The sequence below is a fragment of the Melanostigma gelatinosum genome, assembly GCF_949748355.1.
Source record: "Melanostigma gelatinosum genome assembly, chromosome: 21".
Classification (NCBI taxonomy): domain Eukaryota; kingdom Metazoa; phylum Chordata; class Actinopteri; order Perciformes; family Zoarcidae; genus Melanostigma; species Melanostigma gelatinosum.
The window spans coordinates 4,008,849-4,025,998 of record NC_136654.1 but is presented as its reverse complement, the minus strand read 5'-3'; the positions used below and the strand labels follow the sequence as shown (position 1 = coordinate 4,025,998).

The 17,150-nt window shown below is 47.9% G+C and overlaps 1 protein-coding gene across 1 annotated transcript in view; it reads right to left on the bottom strand.

Annotated features, from left to right (window-relative positions):
* cacna1g (calcium channel, voltage-dependent, T type, alpha 1G subunit) overlaps nucleotides 1-17,150 on the bottom strand; it is a 178,475-nt gene that overhangs the window by 54,883 nt on the left and 106,442 nt on the right. The window contains exons 11-15 of the mRNA XM_079293010.1: nucleotides 16,554-16,705; nucleotides 16,192-16,377; nucleotides 13,908-14,025; nucleotides 12,447-12,602; nucleotides 8,939-9,004 (exon numbers count right to left, since the gene is read on the bottom strand). Coding sequence (XP_079149136.1) covers nucleotides 8,939-9,004; nucleotides 12,447-12,602; nucleotides 13,908-14,025; nucleotides 16,192-16,377; nucleotides 16,554-16,705 — 678 coding nt within the window. The remainder of the gene's footprint in view (nucleotides 1-8,938; nucleotides 9,005-12,446; nucleotides 12,603-13,907; nucleotides 14,026-16,191; nucleotides 16,378-16,553; nucleotides 16,706-17,150) is intronic.

Sequence of the window (17,150 nt, the reverse complement as noted above, 5' to 3'; positions counted from 1 at the left end):
AGCGAAATCAAGGGCATGTTACAGACACAACAGGAGCAACGTACCGTGGAGAAAGCCAACCCAGCGCGCTTCCTTCTCAAGCAGACGGCAGCTGACGATGTTGAAGTGTTTTTTCAGATATTCCAGACAACGGCACTCCGGGAAAAATGGCCAGAAGAGCACTGGGCTGAGTTGATAGCCCCCTTTTTGATCAACGAAACGCAAGTAACGTATCAGGACTTAGAGCGCGCTGGAAAAGTTGACTTCCGGGTGTTGAAAGCGGAAGCGTTACAGCGATGCGGGGTCACGCTGTTAATAAAGGCACAACGATTTCATGAATGGACATATGACACCTCCCTTTCTCCGCGAGCCCAGATGCATGAGATCAAGAGGATTACGACGGCCTGGCTGCACGCAGAGCCAACCGAGGTGTCGCCCACCGATCGTGTCGTCATGGACAAATTCCTTAGATCCCTCCCGTATGAGGCAAAAAAATTGGCCGGCCAGAGAAACCCCCGCAACCTCGAGGAACTGGTAGAGATCATGGAGGGTTACCACGCAGCACAAGCGTTAGTGCGTGGGGGAAGAAACCCGAAAGTGGAGGGGTCCACCCGCAAAGAAAAGATGAGAACGGAGGAAACTACCTATGTGTCTCCCTCCTTTCCCCCAGGCTTTCCCCGACGTCGGCCGGCGTTTGGACCGGAAGAGAGGAGGTGCTACCACTGCGGCGAGATCGGGCACATCGCCTGGGAATGTCCTCACCGCCAGGACGCACCCATGCCCACGGCCAGTGAGGGGAGTCGCCCATGCGGACTGATTACCGGATGCTGGGCCACTCACGAGGACCACATGCCCCTCACCCCGGTCAAAGTAAACGGCCGCGACGCCTCCGCGATGGTGGACTCCGGGAGCGCTATTACCTTGGTGAGACCTACGTTTGCTCAGTACCCGCTCCTAACCGGCACCCGAGCGGTCACGTGCATCCATGGGGAGACCCGCGAATACCCCACCACCGCCCTCGAGATATACACGACGAGGGGTAGATACGTCGGCACTGCAGGAGTAGTGGAAGGACTCCCCGTAGAGGTGCTGGTCGGCCGAGACCTGCCCGTGTTCCAGGAGCTGTGGCGCAGCCTGGTGGTGAAACCAGGTACGACCCCTCACCGAAAGTACAAGAAGAAAGCCATCTGTGGGCTGGGGGAGGAGATCTCCACCGATCCCCTATCGGAAGGAGTCGCCAGTGCCGTGGCCCGGGCGTTGGTGGAGGCCACCCAACCCAACCCCGAGGACGTATATGCCACAGCCGTCGAGAACGACGGACCCTCCAGCCCCAGTGAGCCCGAAGGAGAGGCGCCGCCCATCCCCGAGGAGGCAGATACCCCCTCCCTCGAAGAAGAGGAGCTGGCCGGGCTGTTTCCCCAGGACCCGGAGGAGCCCATCTTACCCGGGCCCCTCACAGGGAGGTTTGGGACGGCCCAGTTGGAGGACCCCAACCTAGCCCACGCCCTTCGGCAGGTGGCCGCCGTAGACGGACGACCACTGGACGGGGTAAGAGACCTCCCTCCCACACATTTCTCCATTTATAACGGGCTCCTCTACCAGGTAGTAATAAGGGACGGGGCCCCCCTCAGGTTGTTACTGGTACCACGTCCTTTCATACCCTCTGTCCTCCAGTTAGCCCACTCCCATATCCTAGGTGCCCATCTAGGAGTGGAGAAAACCCTGGAAAGGGTGAGGGCCAGGTTCCACTGGCCCGGAATAAAAAAGGCCGTGGAGGATTACTGCCGGAGCTGCCCCGAATGTCAACAAGTGGCCCCACAACCCCATCACAGAAACCCGCTGGTGCCCCTGCCGATCATCACCGTCCCCTTCAGCAGGATCGGGATGGACCTAGTGGGGCCACTACCCAAGACCAACCGGGGACACAGGTACATCCTGGTGATAGTGGATTACGCCACCCGGTATCCCGAAGCCATTCCCCTACGCTCTATGGCCACCAAGGGCATTGCAAGGGAGCTGGTGATGTTGTTTTCCAGGGTCGGAATACCGGAGGAGATTCTCACCGACCAAGGAACCCCGTTCATGTCTAGGATCATGAAGGATCTGTGTGGCATGCTGAAGGTGACCCAACTGAGGACGTCGGTGTATCACCCCCAAACGGACGGACTAGTAGAACGATTCAACCAGACACTGAAAAAAATGTTGAAAAAAACCATGGACCAGGACGGGAAGAATTGGGACCAACTGCTACCCTTCCTGATGTTCTCCATCAGAGAGGTACCCCAGGCATCTACCGGATTCTCGCCCTTCGAGCTCCTGTACGGTCGACGACCCCGGGGGCTACTCGACCTGGCCAAAGAAGCCTGGGAACACCAACCCTCCCCCTACCGCACCATGGTGGACCACGTCGAGGAGATGAGGGTGAGGATGGCATCCCTCTGGCCCATCGTCCGAGAACACATGGCCGAGGCACAGGCGGCCCAAGCCCGCGTGTACAACCGGGGAACCCAACCCCGAGTGTTTAACCCAGGGGATCGGGTGTTGGTCCTGGTACCCACGGCGGAATGTAAGTTTCTAGCCCGATGGAGGGGGCCGTATGAAGTGATGGAGAAATTGGGGCCGGTAAACTACCGAGTCCGGCAACCAGGTCGGAGGCACCCGACGAAGGTTTATCATGTGAACCTGCTCAAGAAATGGGTGCGTAGGGATGCCATGCTCTGTTTCTCTCTCTCTACCCTCCCAGGAAAAACGGAGCCAGTCGAGGTACCCGTGGGAGAAGAGTTGACCCCCCGGCAGAAGCAGGACGTCCGGGAAATGGTGGACCGGTTCCGGGACGTGTTCTCCCCGGACCCCGGATACACCACACTGGTGCAACACCGGATAATCACCGAGCCCGGGAAGAAGGTGAAGCTAAGGCCGTACCGCATCCCCGAAGCCCGCCGGGGGGCGATAGAGAGGGAGGTACAGAGTATGCTGGAGGCCGACATCATCGAACCCTCGACGAGCGAGTGGTGCAGCCCTATAGTGTTGGTTCCGAAACCCGATGGCTCAGTCAGGTTCTGCAATGACTTTAGGCAGCTCAACGCCATCTCAAAATTCGATGCCTACCCGATGCCCCGGGTGGACGAGATGATAGAGCGCATCGGGAGGGCCAGATACATAACCACCCTCGACTTGACTAAAGGCTACTGGCAAGTGGCAGTAGCCCCCGAAGACAGGGAAAAAACGGCCTTCACTACTCCCATGGGACTGTACCACTATAAGAGGCTGCCGTTCGGTCTCCACGGAGCCCCCCCCACGTACCAGAGACTGATGGACCAGGTACTACGTCCCCATCGAGAATACGCGGCAGCCTATCTGGACGACATCGTCGTGCACGGGGAGGAATGGGGGGCTCACCTCCAAAGACTGGAAGCCGTCCTGAAAGCTCTGCGAGGGGCGGGGCTGACAGCCAACCCCAAGAAATGTCGCCTCGGCCTCCGGGAAGCTGACTACCTGGGGTACACCATCGGCCGCGGCTGCGTCAAGCCCCAGGTAGGGAAAGTCGAGGCGATCCGGGAATGGCCCCGCCCCCGCACAAAGAAACAGGTACGAGCATTCATTGGGCTAGCTAGCTACTATCGACGGTTTGTTCCCCAGTTCTCTGCTCTTGCAGCACCCCTGACGGACCTAACAAAAAACCGGCTGCCAGATCGGATCGTATGGACGGCAGAGACCGAGGACGCCTTCGAGAAGCTGAAGGAAGTACTCTGTTCTGAACCAGTGCTGGTGACCCCGGACTTTACGCAACCGTTGGTGGTACAGACGGATGCCTCCGAGACCGGGGTGGGTGCCGTCCTGTCCCAGCTGAGGGATGGAGAGGAGCACCCGATCACATACGTAAGCAGAAAATTATTACCGAGAGAAACGAGATACGCCACGGTCGAGAAGGAATGTTTGGCCATCAAATGGGCTCTGGGGGAGTTGAGATATTATCTGCTGGGACGACACTTTACCCTGGTCACGGACCACGCCCCCCTGGTATGGATGTCCCGTTCAAAAGACAATAACGCCCGGGTCACCCGCTGGTTTTTATCCCTTCAACCGTATGCTTTCTCTGTTGTCCACAGATCCGGGGCCGCTCATGGAAACGCGGACGCCCTGTCAAGACGGGACGCCCTAGGTTCCTGGAGCAGTCCTCCCCCCAGGTCGGATTTAAGGGGGGGGGTATGTGGCAGCCGGAGGGGCAACCTCAGAGGAGAAGTGGTAGAGGGACGATATTGCCTGACATGGAGGCGGAGCCCCCATGTCAGGGAGTGGAAAAGAGCGCCAAACCACCATCAGCCCAACAAGCAACACCTGAGGAGGAGAGACGAGGGAGCGACCACACCCTATCAGAGGAGGAGGAGGGGACTATAAAAGGGCCCCGGACACAGGAAACTAGGAGAGAGTAGGAGTGGAAGGAGACGGAGAAAAAGCAAACCCATTGGAGACAACTGCCTTACCCCTTGATCACCCTGGAACGTCTGACTACCCGCCCGGCTCCCGACCCCTGCCTGTACGACTACCCTGCTCCTGCCCGCGCCCTGGACCGTATGAGGAATACCCGTTGTGCACCGAACCGTGGAAGTGAACACCGACCATCCCTCTGGAAAGCGGACAGTGTATTGTTGAGTGTCTATCCTACCTCTATCCACTCTCTATATTCAGTAAAAACCTCACTTGCACCATTTATCTACCGACTGGTTGTGTTTATTGGTCCGTGTTGTCGTGAAACCCCCTTGCCACCCCGGGGGCTGTCACAATATATATATATATATATATATATATAGGGTCTATATATAGGTCAAAACAAAAGGCAATGTAAAGGTTTGCTGCTTCATAGGAGAGTTGCAACAAAATGATGAACAAATATATTGGTAAAAAAGTAAAAACCTCTTATTGAGACAATATCTCATCCTTTTCTCTTTTCAAAGCCCATGTTTGCAGCACTCATTGACAATGATTCTGTTTTAATCTGTCGGGTTAGGTGACGCTAGCTTTACTTATTCAATAGAAGTTAATGCAAGCAGATGATTCCTGCAGGACAAACACTGCAGAAGATAAACGGAGGCGATTACTTCTCTTGGCTCGATAGCTTGGCTACACTTGGTTAATAATCATTGCTTTCGGGAAATATAAAGTGTGACTCTTAAGGCTACATGATAAAAAAAAGCAACAGTTTATGAACTATTGATCCATGTGCAGCAGTAGTACACATTATGTATCCACTAGCAGGAAGACCCAGAAAGAGCAGCTCAAACGGCACATTTCTGACCAATCGTGTCAAAAGATGGAGCTGACCTAAGATCTGCTCTGCACTAATCCGTTGCTTATCAAGAGTGCACTGTGTTATTTCGGAACCCTCAGTCAACTGGCTGAAGTGAAACTACATCAGACTGCAGGGGGAGATTAATCCAGCTCAGACTCAGACAGAATGTCCTTCTCTTTCCCCCCGTTTGCTGTTTTCTCCTTAACATTCTCCGTCTTCTCCATCTTGTCTGTCTGCATCATCTTCTCAGTGTTTTTCTTTTGTCTCTTTTTTTCCCTTTCCCTCTCTAGTACATTATGTACCAACTTCTTCAAAGGCAGACATGAATCCTCATCCACGCTGTCAGAAAACAAATCCTTGATAGAAAAAAGATCCAGCCAGAGTGGAAAGGAAACATACATCAAGTTTTCTCTTATTTTCCAGATTAAGGCATCTCAGGAATTAAATAAGAAGCAATCTTCAGAGAAGCCTTTGCATTTTTTTGGTTTTAATACTGATCTTGGGGACGGATGAGGTGTTAGTCAGATAATGCTTTAGTACGTTGGTGTTAATGTGAAAGATTGCGGGCCAGGATCAGTGAGCGGAAGGGAGTGTTGGAGGTTTCACGGGTGTGAAAGCAAAGGTGGAGATGATTGCTTTGGAGCAGGGGTGGCGAGGGCGACTGGACTCGAGGGAAATCCTTGTCCTGAAATAGCCCGGTAGTTTGGATGGCTTGTTTACACTTCGCCACCCCAATTTGGGCACGGTGGTGGCAGCAGGAGATAGGCCAGACCAGGCCTGCTGCTGATAGCCAGACAATAACAGACACCGGGGCATCTCAATTACACCGCTTTAAAAAGGCTGTGAATGGGAGACGGCGGGTGGATGTTGATAGGAGGAAGAGGTGTAATCGTGTGTGTGTGTGTGTGTGTGTGTGTCCACCAAAATTGCATCGTACCACAGCTGCATTTGAGACGCATCGGTCCAGATTTGGATCGGATACCTGTGCTGTTGTAGCAAACGTCTAAACTAACTACATCATTGTCCGCCACAACAACACAGGTATGGAAGTCCAAGGGTGCTGATATTTAAATGAAATCATTTAATCAAAGTAGATTTTTCTCACTGTAAATAACAACATCTCTTATTTCCATCTTTTCAATGGAAATTAACTTAGCTGTCACAATCATTATTTTTCAAAAATATAAAAAAAACACAAACTAGACTTTTAAGAATGTCTTCATTTTGTCTTCTTTTTTAGTGAAAGTTAAATGGATCAAGAGTCTGCAGCCACACTAGCAGGTCTACGAGGCTGTACTTAGCCAAGCGTTGAGCTAATGCTAACGTCAGCATGCTAACATGATCAACCGTCAGATGTTTACAGTTTACCGTACTCACCATTCGTGACATTGTGGCTTTTTCTTTTGTTTATTAGCAATAAAACTAGAAGAATAGCAGAGGCAGATGGCCTCATCAGTTGAAGTTATTACAATGTGTGCCTAATTTCCATCCAATAGTTGGACGGAAATTTGACAACAAGTCAATTTGAGGACACCTCCAAGAGAAACCGGATGAAAACGAAGTGATTCACCAAAAAGTATGATTCATGCTCCACGCCGCAGCAGTTATTGCCAAAATGAAAATCAAAATGATGATGAAATTAATTTCCAAATTGGAAGTTAATGCGCACCATAAACTTCAAAATAAAACGGAAATTAAATTTAAGTTCCTTTTTTATTTGATTGAATGACTTTATTATAATATTGGCAGTCCTGGACATCTGCAGGCGGCTCGTACATACAATGAATGCAAAGTTTTAAAAGTCAATGTAGGTAAATCAAACTATAACAACAGGTATAACCAGCCAGCAGACTCCACTCAAATCATTAAAAGCACGTTTCCAGAGTGTTCTGACCTTGCCTTAAGAGCCTGGGTAATGCAAACAGAGTTGATCTCCCCCCCCCCCTCTCTTTATTAGCTCTCATCCTCTAGTCCGGCTGGATTTATCTGGCTGTGCCGGTGCCTCTCAAACACACAAAAACCCGGCACTCAATCCCCCTCTTTCTCTCTCATTCGCTTCATCTCTATCCTCCAGTCAGATAAAACAAAGACGGAGCGAGAGAGAGATTTTTTTTAACAGCATCGGTATAGCGATCTTACCCCCGCGGCTAGAATTCGGAAAAAAAGAGAGGGGTGGAGGGCTGGTGGGAGGCGAGCGTTCAATCTGAGCTTTGACGCGGAGTCTGCTTTTTAAAAAAAAGAACATGAAGAGGAAGACACACGATAAAAGTGACGCAAGTCTTGAAGCACTTTCTCTTCTGAACAGTCACTCGCTGCCTCGGTTGGTTTCAGCAGCAAGGGCATCATGCAGGAGGCGGGTTCGAGGACTTTTTGACGATGTGACACGTTCTCTGGCAGCCATGTTGGAGGTCCTCTGCTTTTTGTCAACATAGGTGATTCTACAGCTCTATTATGGTCACTCAACTTTCAAAAATACCGTACATGCATTTCCATTTAGCCCAATTGGTGTTGAGCGATGCCGGTTCACTAGAGGTTTTAAGATTTCAATTGTCGAGGCTTGTACCATCACCACACCACAGAAAGAAATACTTTTTGCCATTATGTTGATGGTTTGGTTGTGTCTGGTTAAGGACATCAGTTTTAACAATTTCAACTTGGTTTCTGCAAAATCATGTTTTTTTTTGCCACCAGTTCGGAGAGACGAAATGGTTCTCTACCCATAAGCCCCAGCGGGATACGAAGCCAGTGGTTGTCGTAACTGGGAACAGAGCGCCGCAATCTGTTCAGAGTTAACCCAGACCATGTGTTGGGCAAGTTACTCAGGAAGTGAAAGTCATTCAAAATACATGATGCCATGTAAGAACATTTCTTGAATTATTACATGGCATGAAAGGTAGTTAGTTAAGTTACCTGTATACAGTATTATCACATTACCTTCGCTAGCCAACAACTGTTTTGGAAGTTGTGATCTGTTACACTGCTCGTTGCTGGGGACTCCTTACGGCCCAACACTGAGCCAGACGAAAGAAAACTGATTGATTTGAACTACAAGGAGTAATATTGAGCTTCCGATTGCTTTGTTTTAAGCTTTGTGATTGGATATTCACCATAATGCTCACTTCAACGTACAAAGGCTTGTACCTTTGTTTTGTTTTTTTGTTTTTCAATCAAAGAACCTGATTTTCTAACACGGTTGCTCATCTTTTGGAAGATCTCCAATTGCAAGCCAGCTGATGTCTGAGCTGAAATGAACTTGCCTTTCACTTCCAACATTCGGTACTCTATTGAATTGGTTTGGCAGCAAAACATTCAGTGGAAAAAAACCTCTGTGAATAAAACTATTTGCATGGCGCAATACCACTAATGGCAAATTAGAAAATACAGCAGCTTTTCTTTTGTAATTTGGGTGGAGCGGCCCCTTTTTGAGACACTAGCAGCGAGCATGGAGTGTGATAAATGGTTTAGCGGGTTTGTTAATCAGCCAACTTTGAGTTATTCTGCTCCTATTGTACACTCAACAATTTATGACAAGAATGCAACCTCCAGCTGTGGCTGCTGAGAGACCCGACACATGACTGCAAAGCCTCCATAGGGAAGGGTGAGGAGAAACGGGTGGAGAGGGAGGGCAGAGGGGAGGACGGGAAGGCAGAGCTGCAGTGCTTTACATACCCCTGAGTCTACAGGCAGCTGAATAAGGCTCGGCTGGACATGCAAGTCGTCCCGCTTGCACACTTCCTATAGTGGGAGTGATCATTGCAGCCGGACAGGAGAGGGAGGCGACACGGAGGAAAAGAGGCACAGAGGTGAGAGGCGGAAACCACAGCAGTAGACAAGAGCAGAAGGAGAGAGTTAAAGGACATTCAGCCTGTTGGTAACAGTTTCGACTTCACCGTGCAACATGTCGGCGTTTCAGAGCAACCGCCCTGAATCACAGAGTGCAGTCATTTCAGCGTATTTCAGCGAGTTGAATATACAGGTTGAAAGCAGGAGAAAAGTCAAGCCAGCGGAGTCCAGAGGTGAAGAGCACGGCCACGTTTTCACCTCCGCTCAGGGCACGGTGTGCTCGGCCCCCGGATGCATTCCTGTGCAGCTCACCCGACAAGTGCATGTGAATCGTGCATGTTCACATGTGTGCGTGTGAAATGTATGTTTATTGTCAGGGTGAGAGGTGCAATAAGAAAAGAAAAGAAAAGAATAGCAGCTCTTGTCTCTTTGTTGTTCATAGATAAACACTGCACTCTCTGCGGCGGATATTGGATTCTGTCACATTGACACACCTGAACAGAGAGACACAGTGAGAGGAAGACATAGATAACAGGAAGTATGGAGGAGATGAAGAGGATGGAGGAAGGAGTTAAATCAAGAAAATAAATGCAGGTAAAAGATGATTGAGGAAAAAAAGAAAACACCTTCCATCACATGATTTCCCTTCTGTCTTTACGTCCAAAGCGTCCAAAGCAATCCTTTACGTCCAAAGCAATATGGGCATATTGGAAGTGACACATTTCTGCGTGTCTTGGCTAGACAGCCGTACATCTCTCCTGGCTTGGTTCACATCAATCAAACTGCCCGTTACCTAGCAACCCTGACGCAGGGAAAGTTTGACTAAAAATAAATGTAGTGTTTGTAAAAAAAAAAGAAGAAAAAAAGGACGCCAAGTTGAAAAAGGAGAGGGAGAATTAAACCGACAGCTCTGGGATGATACAGAAGAGCAGAGGGGAAGGACAATGAGGGGGTTTCTACATTTGGTCTAATTTGTATGAGAATCTGTATGTGTCTGAAGATTTCACAGGCAGGTAGCAGGGAGAGGATCTTTAGAGCTTTTTTTGCTCAAAAACTAAACAAAACAAAAAAGCAGCTGCCTGCTGCAGCTGGAAATGAGACAATGAGATCGATATATGAGGGCGGACCAAAAGAGCAGAGCTGCAGGCCGGAAAGCCAAAACAACGAGCTGAAAGACGCAAAAAAAGCTAGTTGGTGAGCCTAGCTTCTTAGCGTTAGCATTGTTTGCCACAAGTCAAATGTACCCCCAGTGAACATGATTTGAATCAGAACTGTGTGTAATGTAGGGAATAATGTAGAGAGAGAATGCGCTAAGCAACGGCTAACAACGTCCGTCCTCAAGTAGGCCGTTGGAATTTGAGTGATATATGACAGAGGAAAAGTCCCGCCCCTTCCAGTTGACCACCTTGGGACCTTATTTTGGAAAAGAAATGTACGGCAGTCAACGGCGAGAGACAAAATGTTTTTTGGATCCCGTTTGAATTGTGCCATTGCGTTGATTCTGTCATTAGAATCACCCAAAAGTTCCGTTAACTTTCTCTCCCGTTGAAGCCACGAGGCCTGTGTGTTTCGTACTGGGATGTACTCACACGAGCAAACTGATTAACTCTCCTCTCGCATAGCTGCAGCTTTCAACATGGCCAGACTTTGTGAATTTAACGTCATTTAATACCTTTTTCCTCGTTCTGCAAGAACAACGTGAAATGTGCCAAGTTAATGACTTGAATTAATGAATGTTGGTGTTGGTGGTATACTGGGCAAGACGAGAGTTTCACACAAAACGAAATGATATTTTCACAAACCTACAGCAAACTTGGATTTTTCGACTTGCAAAGTAATCTTTTAAGTTGACAAACATCATGTGTTTGGCACAATTCAAACGGGAACAAAAACGTATTTCTTTCTCGCCGTTATCTACTGCAAGAAGTACCTCACCTCTCTCTTATGAATTATCTTTTGTTCCTGCCCACACAGGTATCGCACCAATCAAATTACAGTGCTAGTTGAAAATCTAAATTTTTCTTTTTGCTTATTACAATTTTCACCTAATAGGAATACAACCCAAACCGAGCAAGACCTAATTTTGGTGTCAGTTGGACTTTAAAAAGTCACCAGAAACGCATTAACTCCAGTCTTGGCCTCCATGTAAAGCCTTCATCTTAAGCAGCTTTGGTCATTGTCTCCCACCACCCATGTGGCTCCATTCACCATAGCAATGCACTTGATAGTTGTACAGCAGATGAGCACAATAGGAGGAGAAGCCCATTTAAATGAATCCATATTTTATGAGGCTGTCAAGCTCTCTCCCTGCGACCCGCCGTCTATTCTCTCTATCCTCTCGCCCCAAGAGCCAAAGAGTGTCGGAGATCAAAGCATAGGTGCTGTCACCTCTTAAAAAGAGAAAGAGAGGGGGAGACAAGTAGACGGCTGGAGATAGGCTGAATACTCGTGTGATTTACTCTCTCCATCTCGTCTCAGCAAAGCTGAAAAGTAAAGAGTGGTCGCTCAATGAGTTTCAGCTTCTTTGCTTGCCGCGAAAAATCTTCAGGGAAATGTATTTTCCCAAGCTGCTGTGTGTAAAAACTACAACAGCTTCTTACCCTTGTTCTGTGTCAGAGAAGAATCAATAACACATTGAGGTGGTGGAGAACATATCATTTTTGCTGTATGACATAAGAAGAGTTGTCCTAAGGAGGGGGAACTATGGGGGGGGGGGGGGGGGGCATGAGAAGAAGTCACCCGAGCATGAGAATGAAACGAGGTGATGCGGGCTGATGCACAGTCTAGTCTAGCAGACATAGTTTTCTTATGATGCGCTTTATGGCATGACATGGCAAATAAGCAGCAACATGAAGATGACTGCTGAGATAGCAGGGAGGGAGTGGGAGGAGAAGAGGCTGACAGCGAGGTGAAGATGAAGAGGAGAGGAGGGGGGGGACGCTGCAACGTGTGTGTTCTCATGTCCTCGCATAACCCGCCGCAGAGAGCGCAAGAAAGGGTACAGGTTAATTAATGCCCACAGTGCATGAGTTGGTTATGTATGTGTCCATCCATTGGTGTTATGCGTGCCTGCACGGAAACAATATGCAGTCCATTGAGTAGTTTAGCCTCATGTCTCAGCCTCAAATGCTAATTTTCTAAAAAATAATTAAATAATATATATATGTATATGCGTTTAAACAGGGCGGAATGATGATGAGAATACTTTCCAAGACACTTTCACCGTCTTCAGAAATGATTTGTGTTAACACCTGGAAGCAAGCCAGACCACAGTGCGAGATTTAACCAGTTGACCTGCTTTTTAAATGGAGATAAATAAGCTCAACCCGTTGGCCGATTTCTTGGCAGATGCTTTCAGATTTAAGACGAAATAGCTCAACCAGCAACATTGTACCTCGGTCTGGAAACCCTCGACCAAGATGGCCACCAGCAAGTTGAAGAGGACGTAGTTGCCGAAGGTCATGAGAGCGATGAAGTAGAGGGCGGCTACAGGAGTGGTGGAGGCCATGCCGTTGTACAACACCTTGTTCCAATCCTCCTGGGTCAGGATCTGGAGAGGAGAGGAAAAAGCATTTGTGGGAAAAAGCACATTGGTTCAGCAATTGTTGTGGGAGTTTAATAACACCTGTTTGATAAATTGGCCGCTCGCTAAGCCTCATCCTCCCTTAGATACTGTTTCTATGCTTATCGAACTAGGCACTCATGCTGTTTAACTTTCTAACGGTGGTAGTTTTACCACGCCAAGGTCTGGGTACAAAAGCAGGCTTCTCCTTGCTAGCTGGCAACCATGACTTTAACGGCTGAAGTGACAAACGTCATTCAGGGCATTTTTTATGAACAAACGGGCCCCTGGACACAGACATGCAAAAGGCCCGACCATATTTCCTAAATAAGTGCAAGAAAGGCAGACTTTGTGACGCTCTTGCCTCTTTTTTTGTTGTTGTCTCTCCATGATTTTGTGTCTCTCTTTGTCTTTGTAGTCACTCTGATTCATTTTGTGGTCACTTTGTCTCTTTTGGTCACTTGTGTCTCTTTGTAGTCGTTCTGTGTCTCTTTGTGGTAGTTTTCTGCCCGTTGACTAATCCATCCATGCTGTCATTAGCAGATTTCATCAGCTGAAGCTAGCCAGCTAAGCTAACGACATAATGGGTGCTATAACACACAGCGGATGTGCTAGTTAGGAACAGGCTTCATCAAAACATATCGTCACACAAACTAATGTAGTTTGTTATCAAAGTGCTAGTTGGCTTTGACAGCAACATTGGGTAAGAGGTAGAAAGGAAGCTAGTTAGCCGGAAATGCTAACGTTTACGCTACATCATCTCTGATCAGATGTTTCACTGAATTATATATGGGTACTATATTTAGGGTGATAAATACCATACAGTAGTATAGATAGATAATGGATGAATGGTCGGACCTGACAGAAGGCCTAATCACTAATCCAAGGTGACATGAGGCAAGCGGCAGGCCTACTTAGCCTATAAGATACTTGGAAATGGGAATTAGATCGAGTGGAAGAAAATGAGGGAGCTAGATAAAGGCCAGACATGTTGCGAGAGTGAAGAGGAATATTTGATTCGTTATGTTTTATTTATTCAGGAGGAAATTGTCTTGTCAGCCTCTGAATGGGGACAGGTTCAGTCAGCGCCAATGACGCAGGGAAGATGTTGGTTTGCTTCAGGGCACTTCAGCCGGTACGGTTTGATCACACAGGAAGTCAGAGATTCCAGATGGTGGATGCAGTCACATTGGCTTCAGGTCATGCTGCTGCAAAATTGTCACCTCATGTCAACAGACTGCGAAGTCGAGCGTTTCACGGAGTAGAGGATGGGTAGAAAAGTATGTTGCTCACCTGGAAGACGGTCACTATGGCCCAGAGGAGGGAGTCAAAGTTCTTCCTGTCCGGCAGGGTGTCTCCACTCTGCCCCTCGGATCCAAACTTGCAACCAAACAGATGCATCCCCAGGATACTGACACAGGAGGGAGAGCCAGGAGAAAACAAACAGGAAACAGAGGGGTACATGTTTACGTCAGGCCAACCCGTTAGATGCAGGACAAATCAACAGAAATAAACATGCTGAAAGGACTTGTTTTGACTCCATCATGCTGATAATACCTGCTGCTTGCATGGCAGCTCACGCAGAATACACTGAACATGAATGGCAATGACTGCTCAGGGGATTGTCACAAATAAGCGTGAATAGAAGTATTCATTAGTTCGTTTTATTACCCCAAAAAGTATCACAGGCAACAAAAACGCCATTTACTGTCAGTCAGGTAATATAATGTTGGTTCATGAACAGTTGGCCCATAATGCATTGTGACAGTAATGTTGCCAAGAAAGGGAGACGAAGTGTTTTGTTTTTTCAGGTTCAGCACCATGGAGAGCGTCACAGACCATGTCAGTGACACCTCATAGTCATACTTAGAAACAAAGGCAATATTTCACCCAACTAAAAGGTGTTTACAATAGTTTGGAAATGAAAGGAGCAGTTCAACAATATCTCCTTTCTTTACGGAGATCGAGCTGGGAGTTGATGAGCACGTCCTAGCACGACGGCTGGAAGCAGCGGTGGGAACAGCTAGCCTGGCTCCGTCCAACGTAACTCGTCGCATCTCATCTGTTTCATCTGTGCAGCGCCGAGCGGTGACAACACCGCAACAAAGAGAGTTCAGCGCCGCATGCAGCAAGACGGCTAATCCGTGGTGTGTTTCTATTGTGGAACCAGCAGTCTTTTATTCAGAAACAGACGCTGACGCTAAACTGGAGCTGAGGGATCAATGAGCAGGCCTCTGCGGTGTCAACTTGGCAACTCTTCACTCAAATCAAAGGCTGTTTATAGACGCATATACAAGGCTCTTGGAGCTCTGCGTGTGTGTCTACTGAAGTGCATGTGTGGCCTCATATATGTGCAGTCGGGTATACAAACATCCCAACAAGCTGCTGAAATGAAGCCGCTCATGCTCAGATACACCAAAACACACACGACTAAGATGGAGCTGAAATCTAAAGCTTCTTGCTTGTGGGTGGAGACACTTTGCCCAAGTTTACCAATTAAATTGTTGGCCCTGTTCCCGCTGTTAGCAACATTGGCTGCTAGACGCCGGCTCAGCCATTGCCATGTTGAGAGCCGCGAGGAGGCAATCCCTCAATCATAGATTTACTCTGAATTCCTTTAAGTTTACAATACATGTAATTGTTTGTTGTTTAAGTACTTCATGTGTGATTCCCTTCTTTTTTTTTGTCACTGACTTTAGGCCAGATCGTGACAGTGTTGTTTCTACTAACACAGTCACTGGTAGTTGTTCGACATTACTGCGTGCAGGCAAGTTAAAAAAAATTAAATATTCATGTGTATTTGTTATTTTATTTGTTTATTGCACACCCTCTTAGCTGTACCAGAGTTAGCTATGAGTTAATTTACATCTGTAGTCCCTGGGAAGGAAACACCAAACATCTCTCTTAAGACTTTAAGATTTTGCATGATTTAAAACAGAATCTGATGACAGTCGGTGGACTGTTTGGTCACTGCCAATCACATCTGATCAAACCACACCCACACCGTCCTTAGGAATTAAATCATATCTGGTTTCGAGTGTTAAACATTTGATAAGAAATACATAAAGATGTTGTTCTTTTTCTTTGATGACGCTGTTTAGTCATGCATAATAAATCTTATCGAGAAATACTTTAGATTTGAAGCGTAGTTAAGTTTTGTGTGTGTGTGTGTGTGTGCGCGCAGAGAGCCTCCACACATTGGATTCTGTTGAGCTCAGCCACAGGCCTAACCAGGCAAATGGAAGGGTTGCTGACGAAAACAGGGAATCACTTAAGTCGCATCACCCCATCGACTGATCTCCCCTTCACGTCTGTACTGATCACGGCTTCTCTCTGCTCCTTGCTTCCCATGTTGACATCACAATGTACTCATCTACCAATTTATTTTCACTCCACACCACTGTGCTTTGAACTCCAAATTTGTTTCACGGCCCCTTCAACTCACCTCTTCTGTTTTCTATTTTCAACTTTCTTGGATTTTGACAGTTCACCCATTTTTTTTTGGATCCGATTGTGAAATCGAAACATTTTGCCGTGTCAGACGGGACGCAAGGTCGCTCACTCCTCCTCCGCCTACCTGAAGATGAAGATGAAGAGCATGAGCAGCATGCAGAAGGTGGCCACATTGTCCATGGTCTTCATAAGCACCACCAGCTGCCTCTGCAGGGCCGGCATGAAACGGACCAGCTTCAGCACCCGCATTAGCCGGAAGGTCCTCAGCACCGACAGACCGCCATCCTGCTGACCTACGATCTCCCACACGCTGTCCAAAGAGAAGAGTGGCACACACACACACACACACACACACTGTATATCTTCATGTTCATCTCTATAATCAGATTCTGCATTCATATGCAGAGCTGCGAGAAAAAGATTGTGTTTCATTTCGGGGCTCTGTGAAAAGCCCCCGTCGTCAGGAAATCTTTCTCTGCCGCTCACCTGATGACCACGATGCAGCCATCGAAGATATTGTAGGGGTTCTTGATGTAGCCGAAGGGCCCGTAGACCAAAATCTTCAGCAGCATCTCCAGAGCGAACAGGCTGGTGAACACAATGTTACTGATCTCCAACGCATTGGTCAACTCCTCGGGCTGGAGACGGAGACACGGACAGACAGACACACAGAGACCAAAAGAGAGGAGACGTTAATGCATGGTTGATGCTTGTAGCTACACTTTTCAGGGGATGAAAATGTTTATATGACTACAGTGACAACACATACTGTGGAGAGCAAATATGCCAATGGCTAAATTCAATTAAAATGTGACAAATCTGTCCTTTCACACTCTTTTTTTATCTCACACCAGGACACACACACACACACACACACACCGATCACAATGCTGCTGCTGAATGTGCCTGCACAAAGCTCATCCGAGAATTGGGCTGCCACTCACATCTAGATCAAACAACCGGTGTGCATGTGCCGGAAAAAAAAAAAAAAAAAACACAGAAAGACAGGCAATGCAGACAGACAAGAGACAGAACATGAGCACCAAAAGATCAAAGGCGCGGCACATCCGAATACGACGCAGT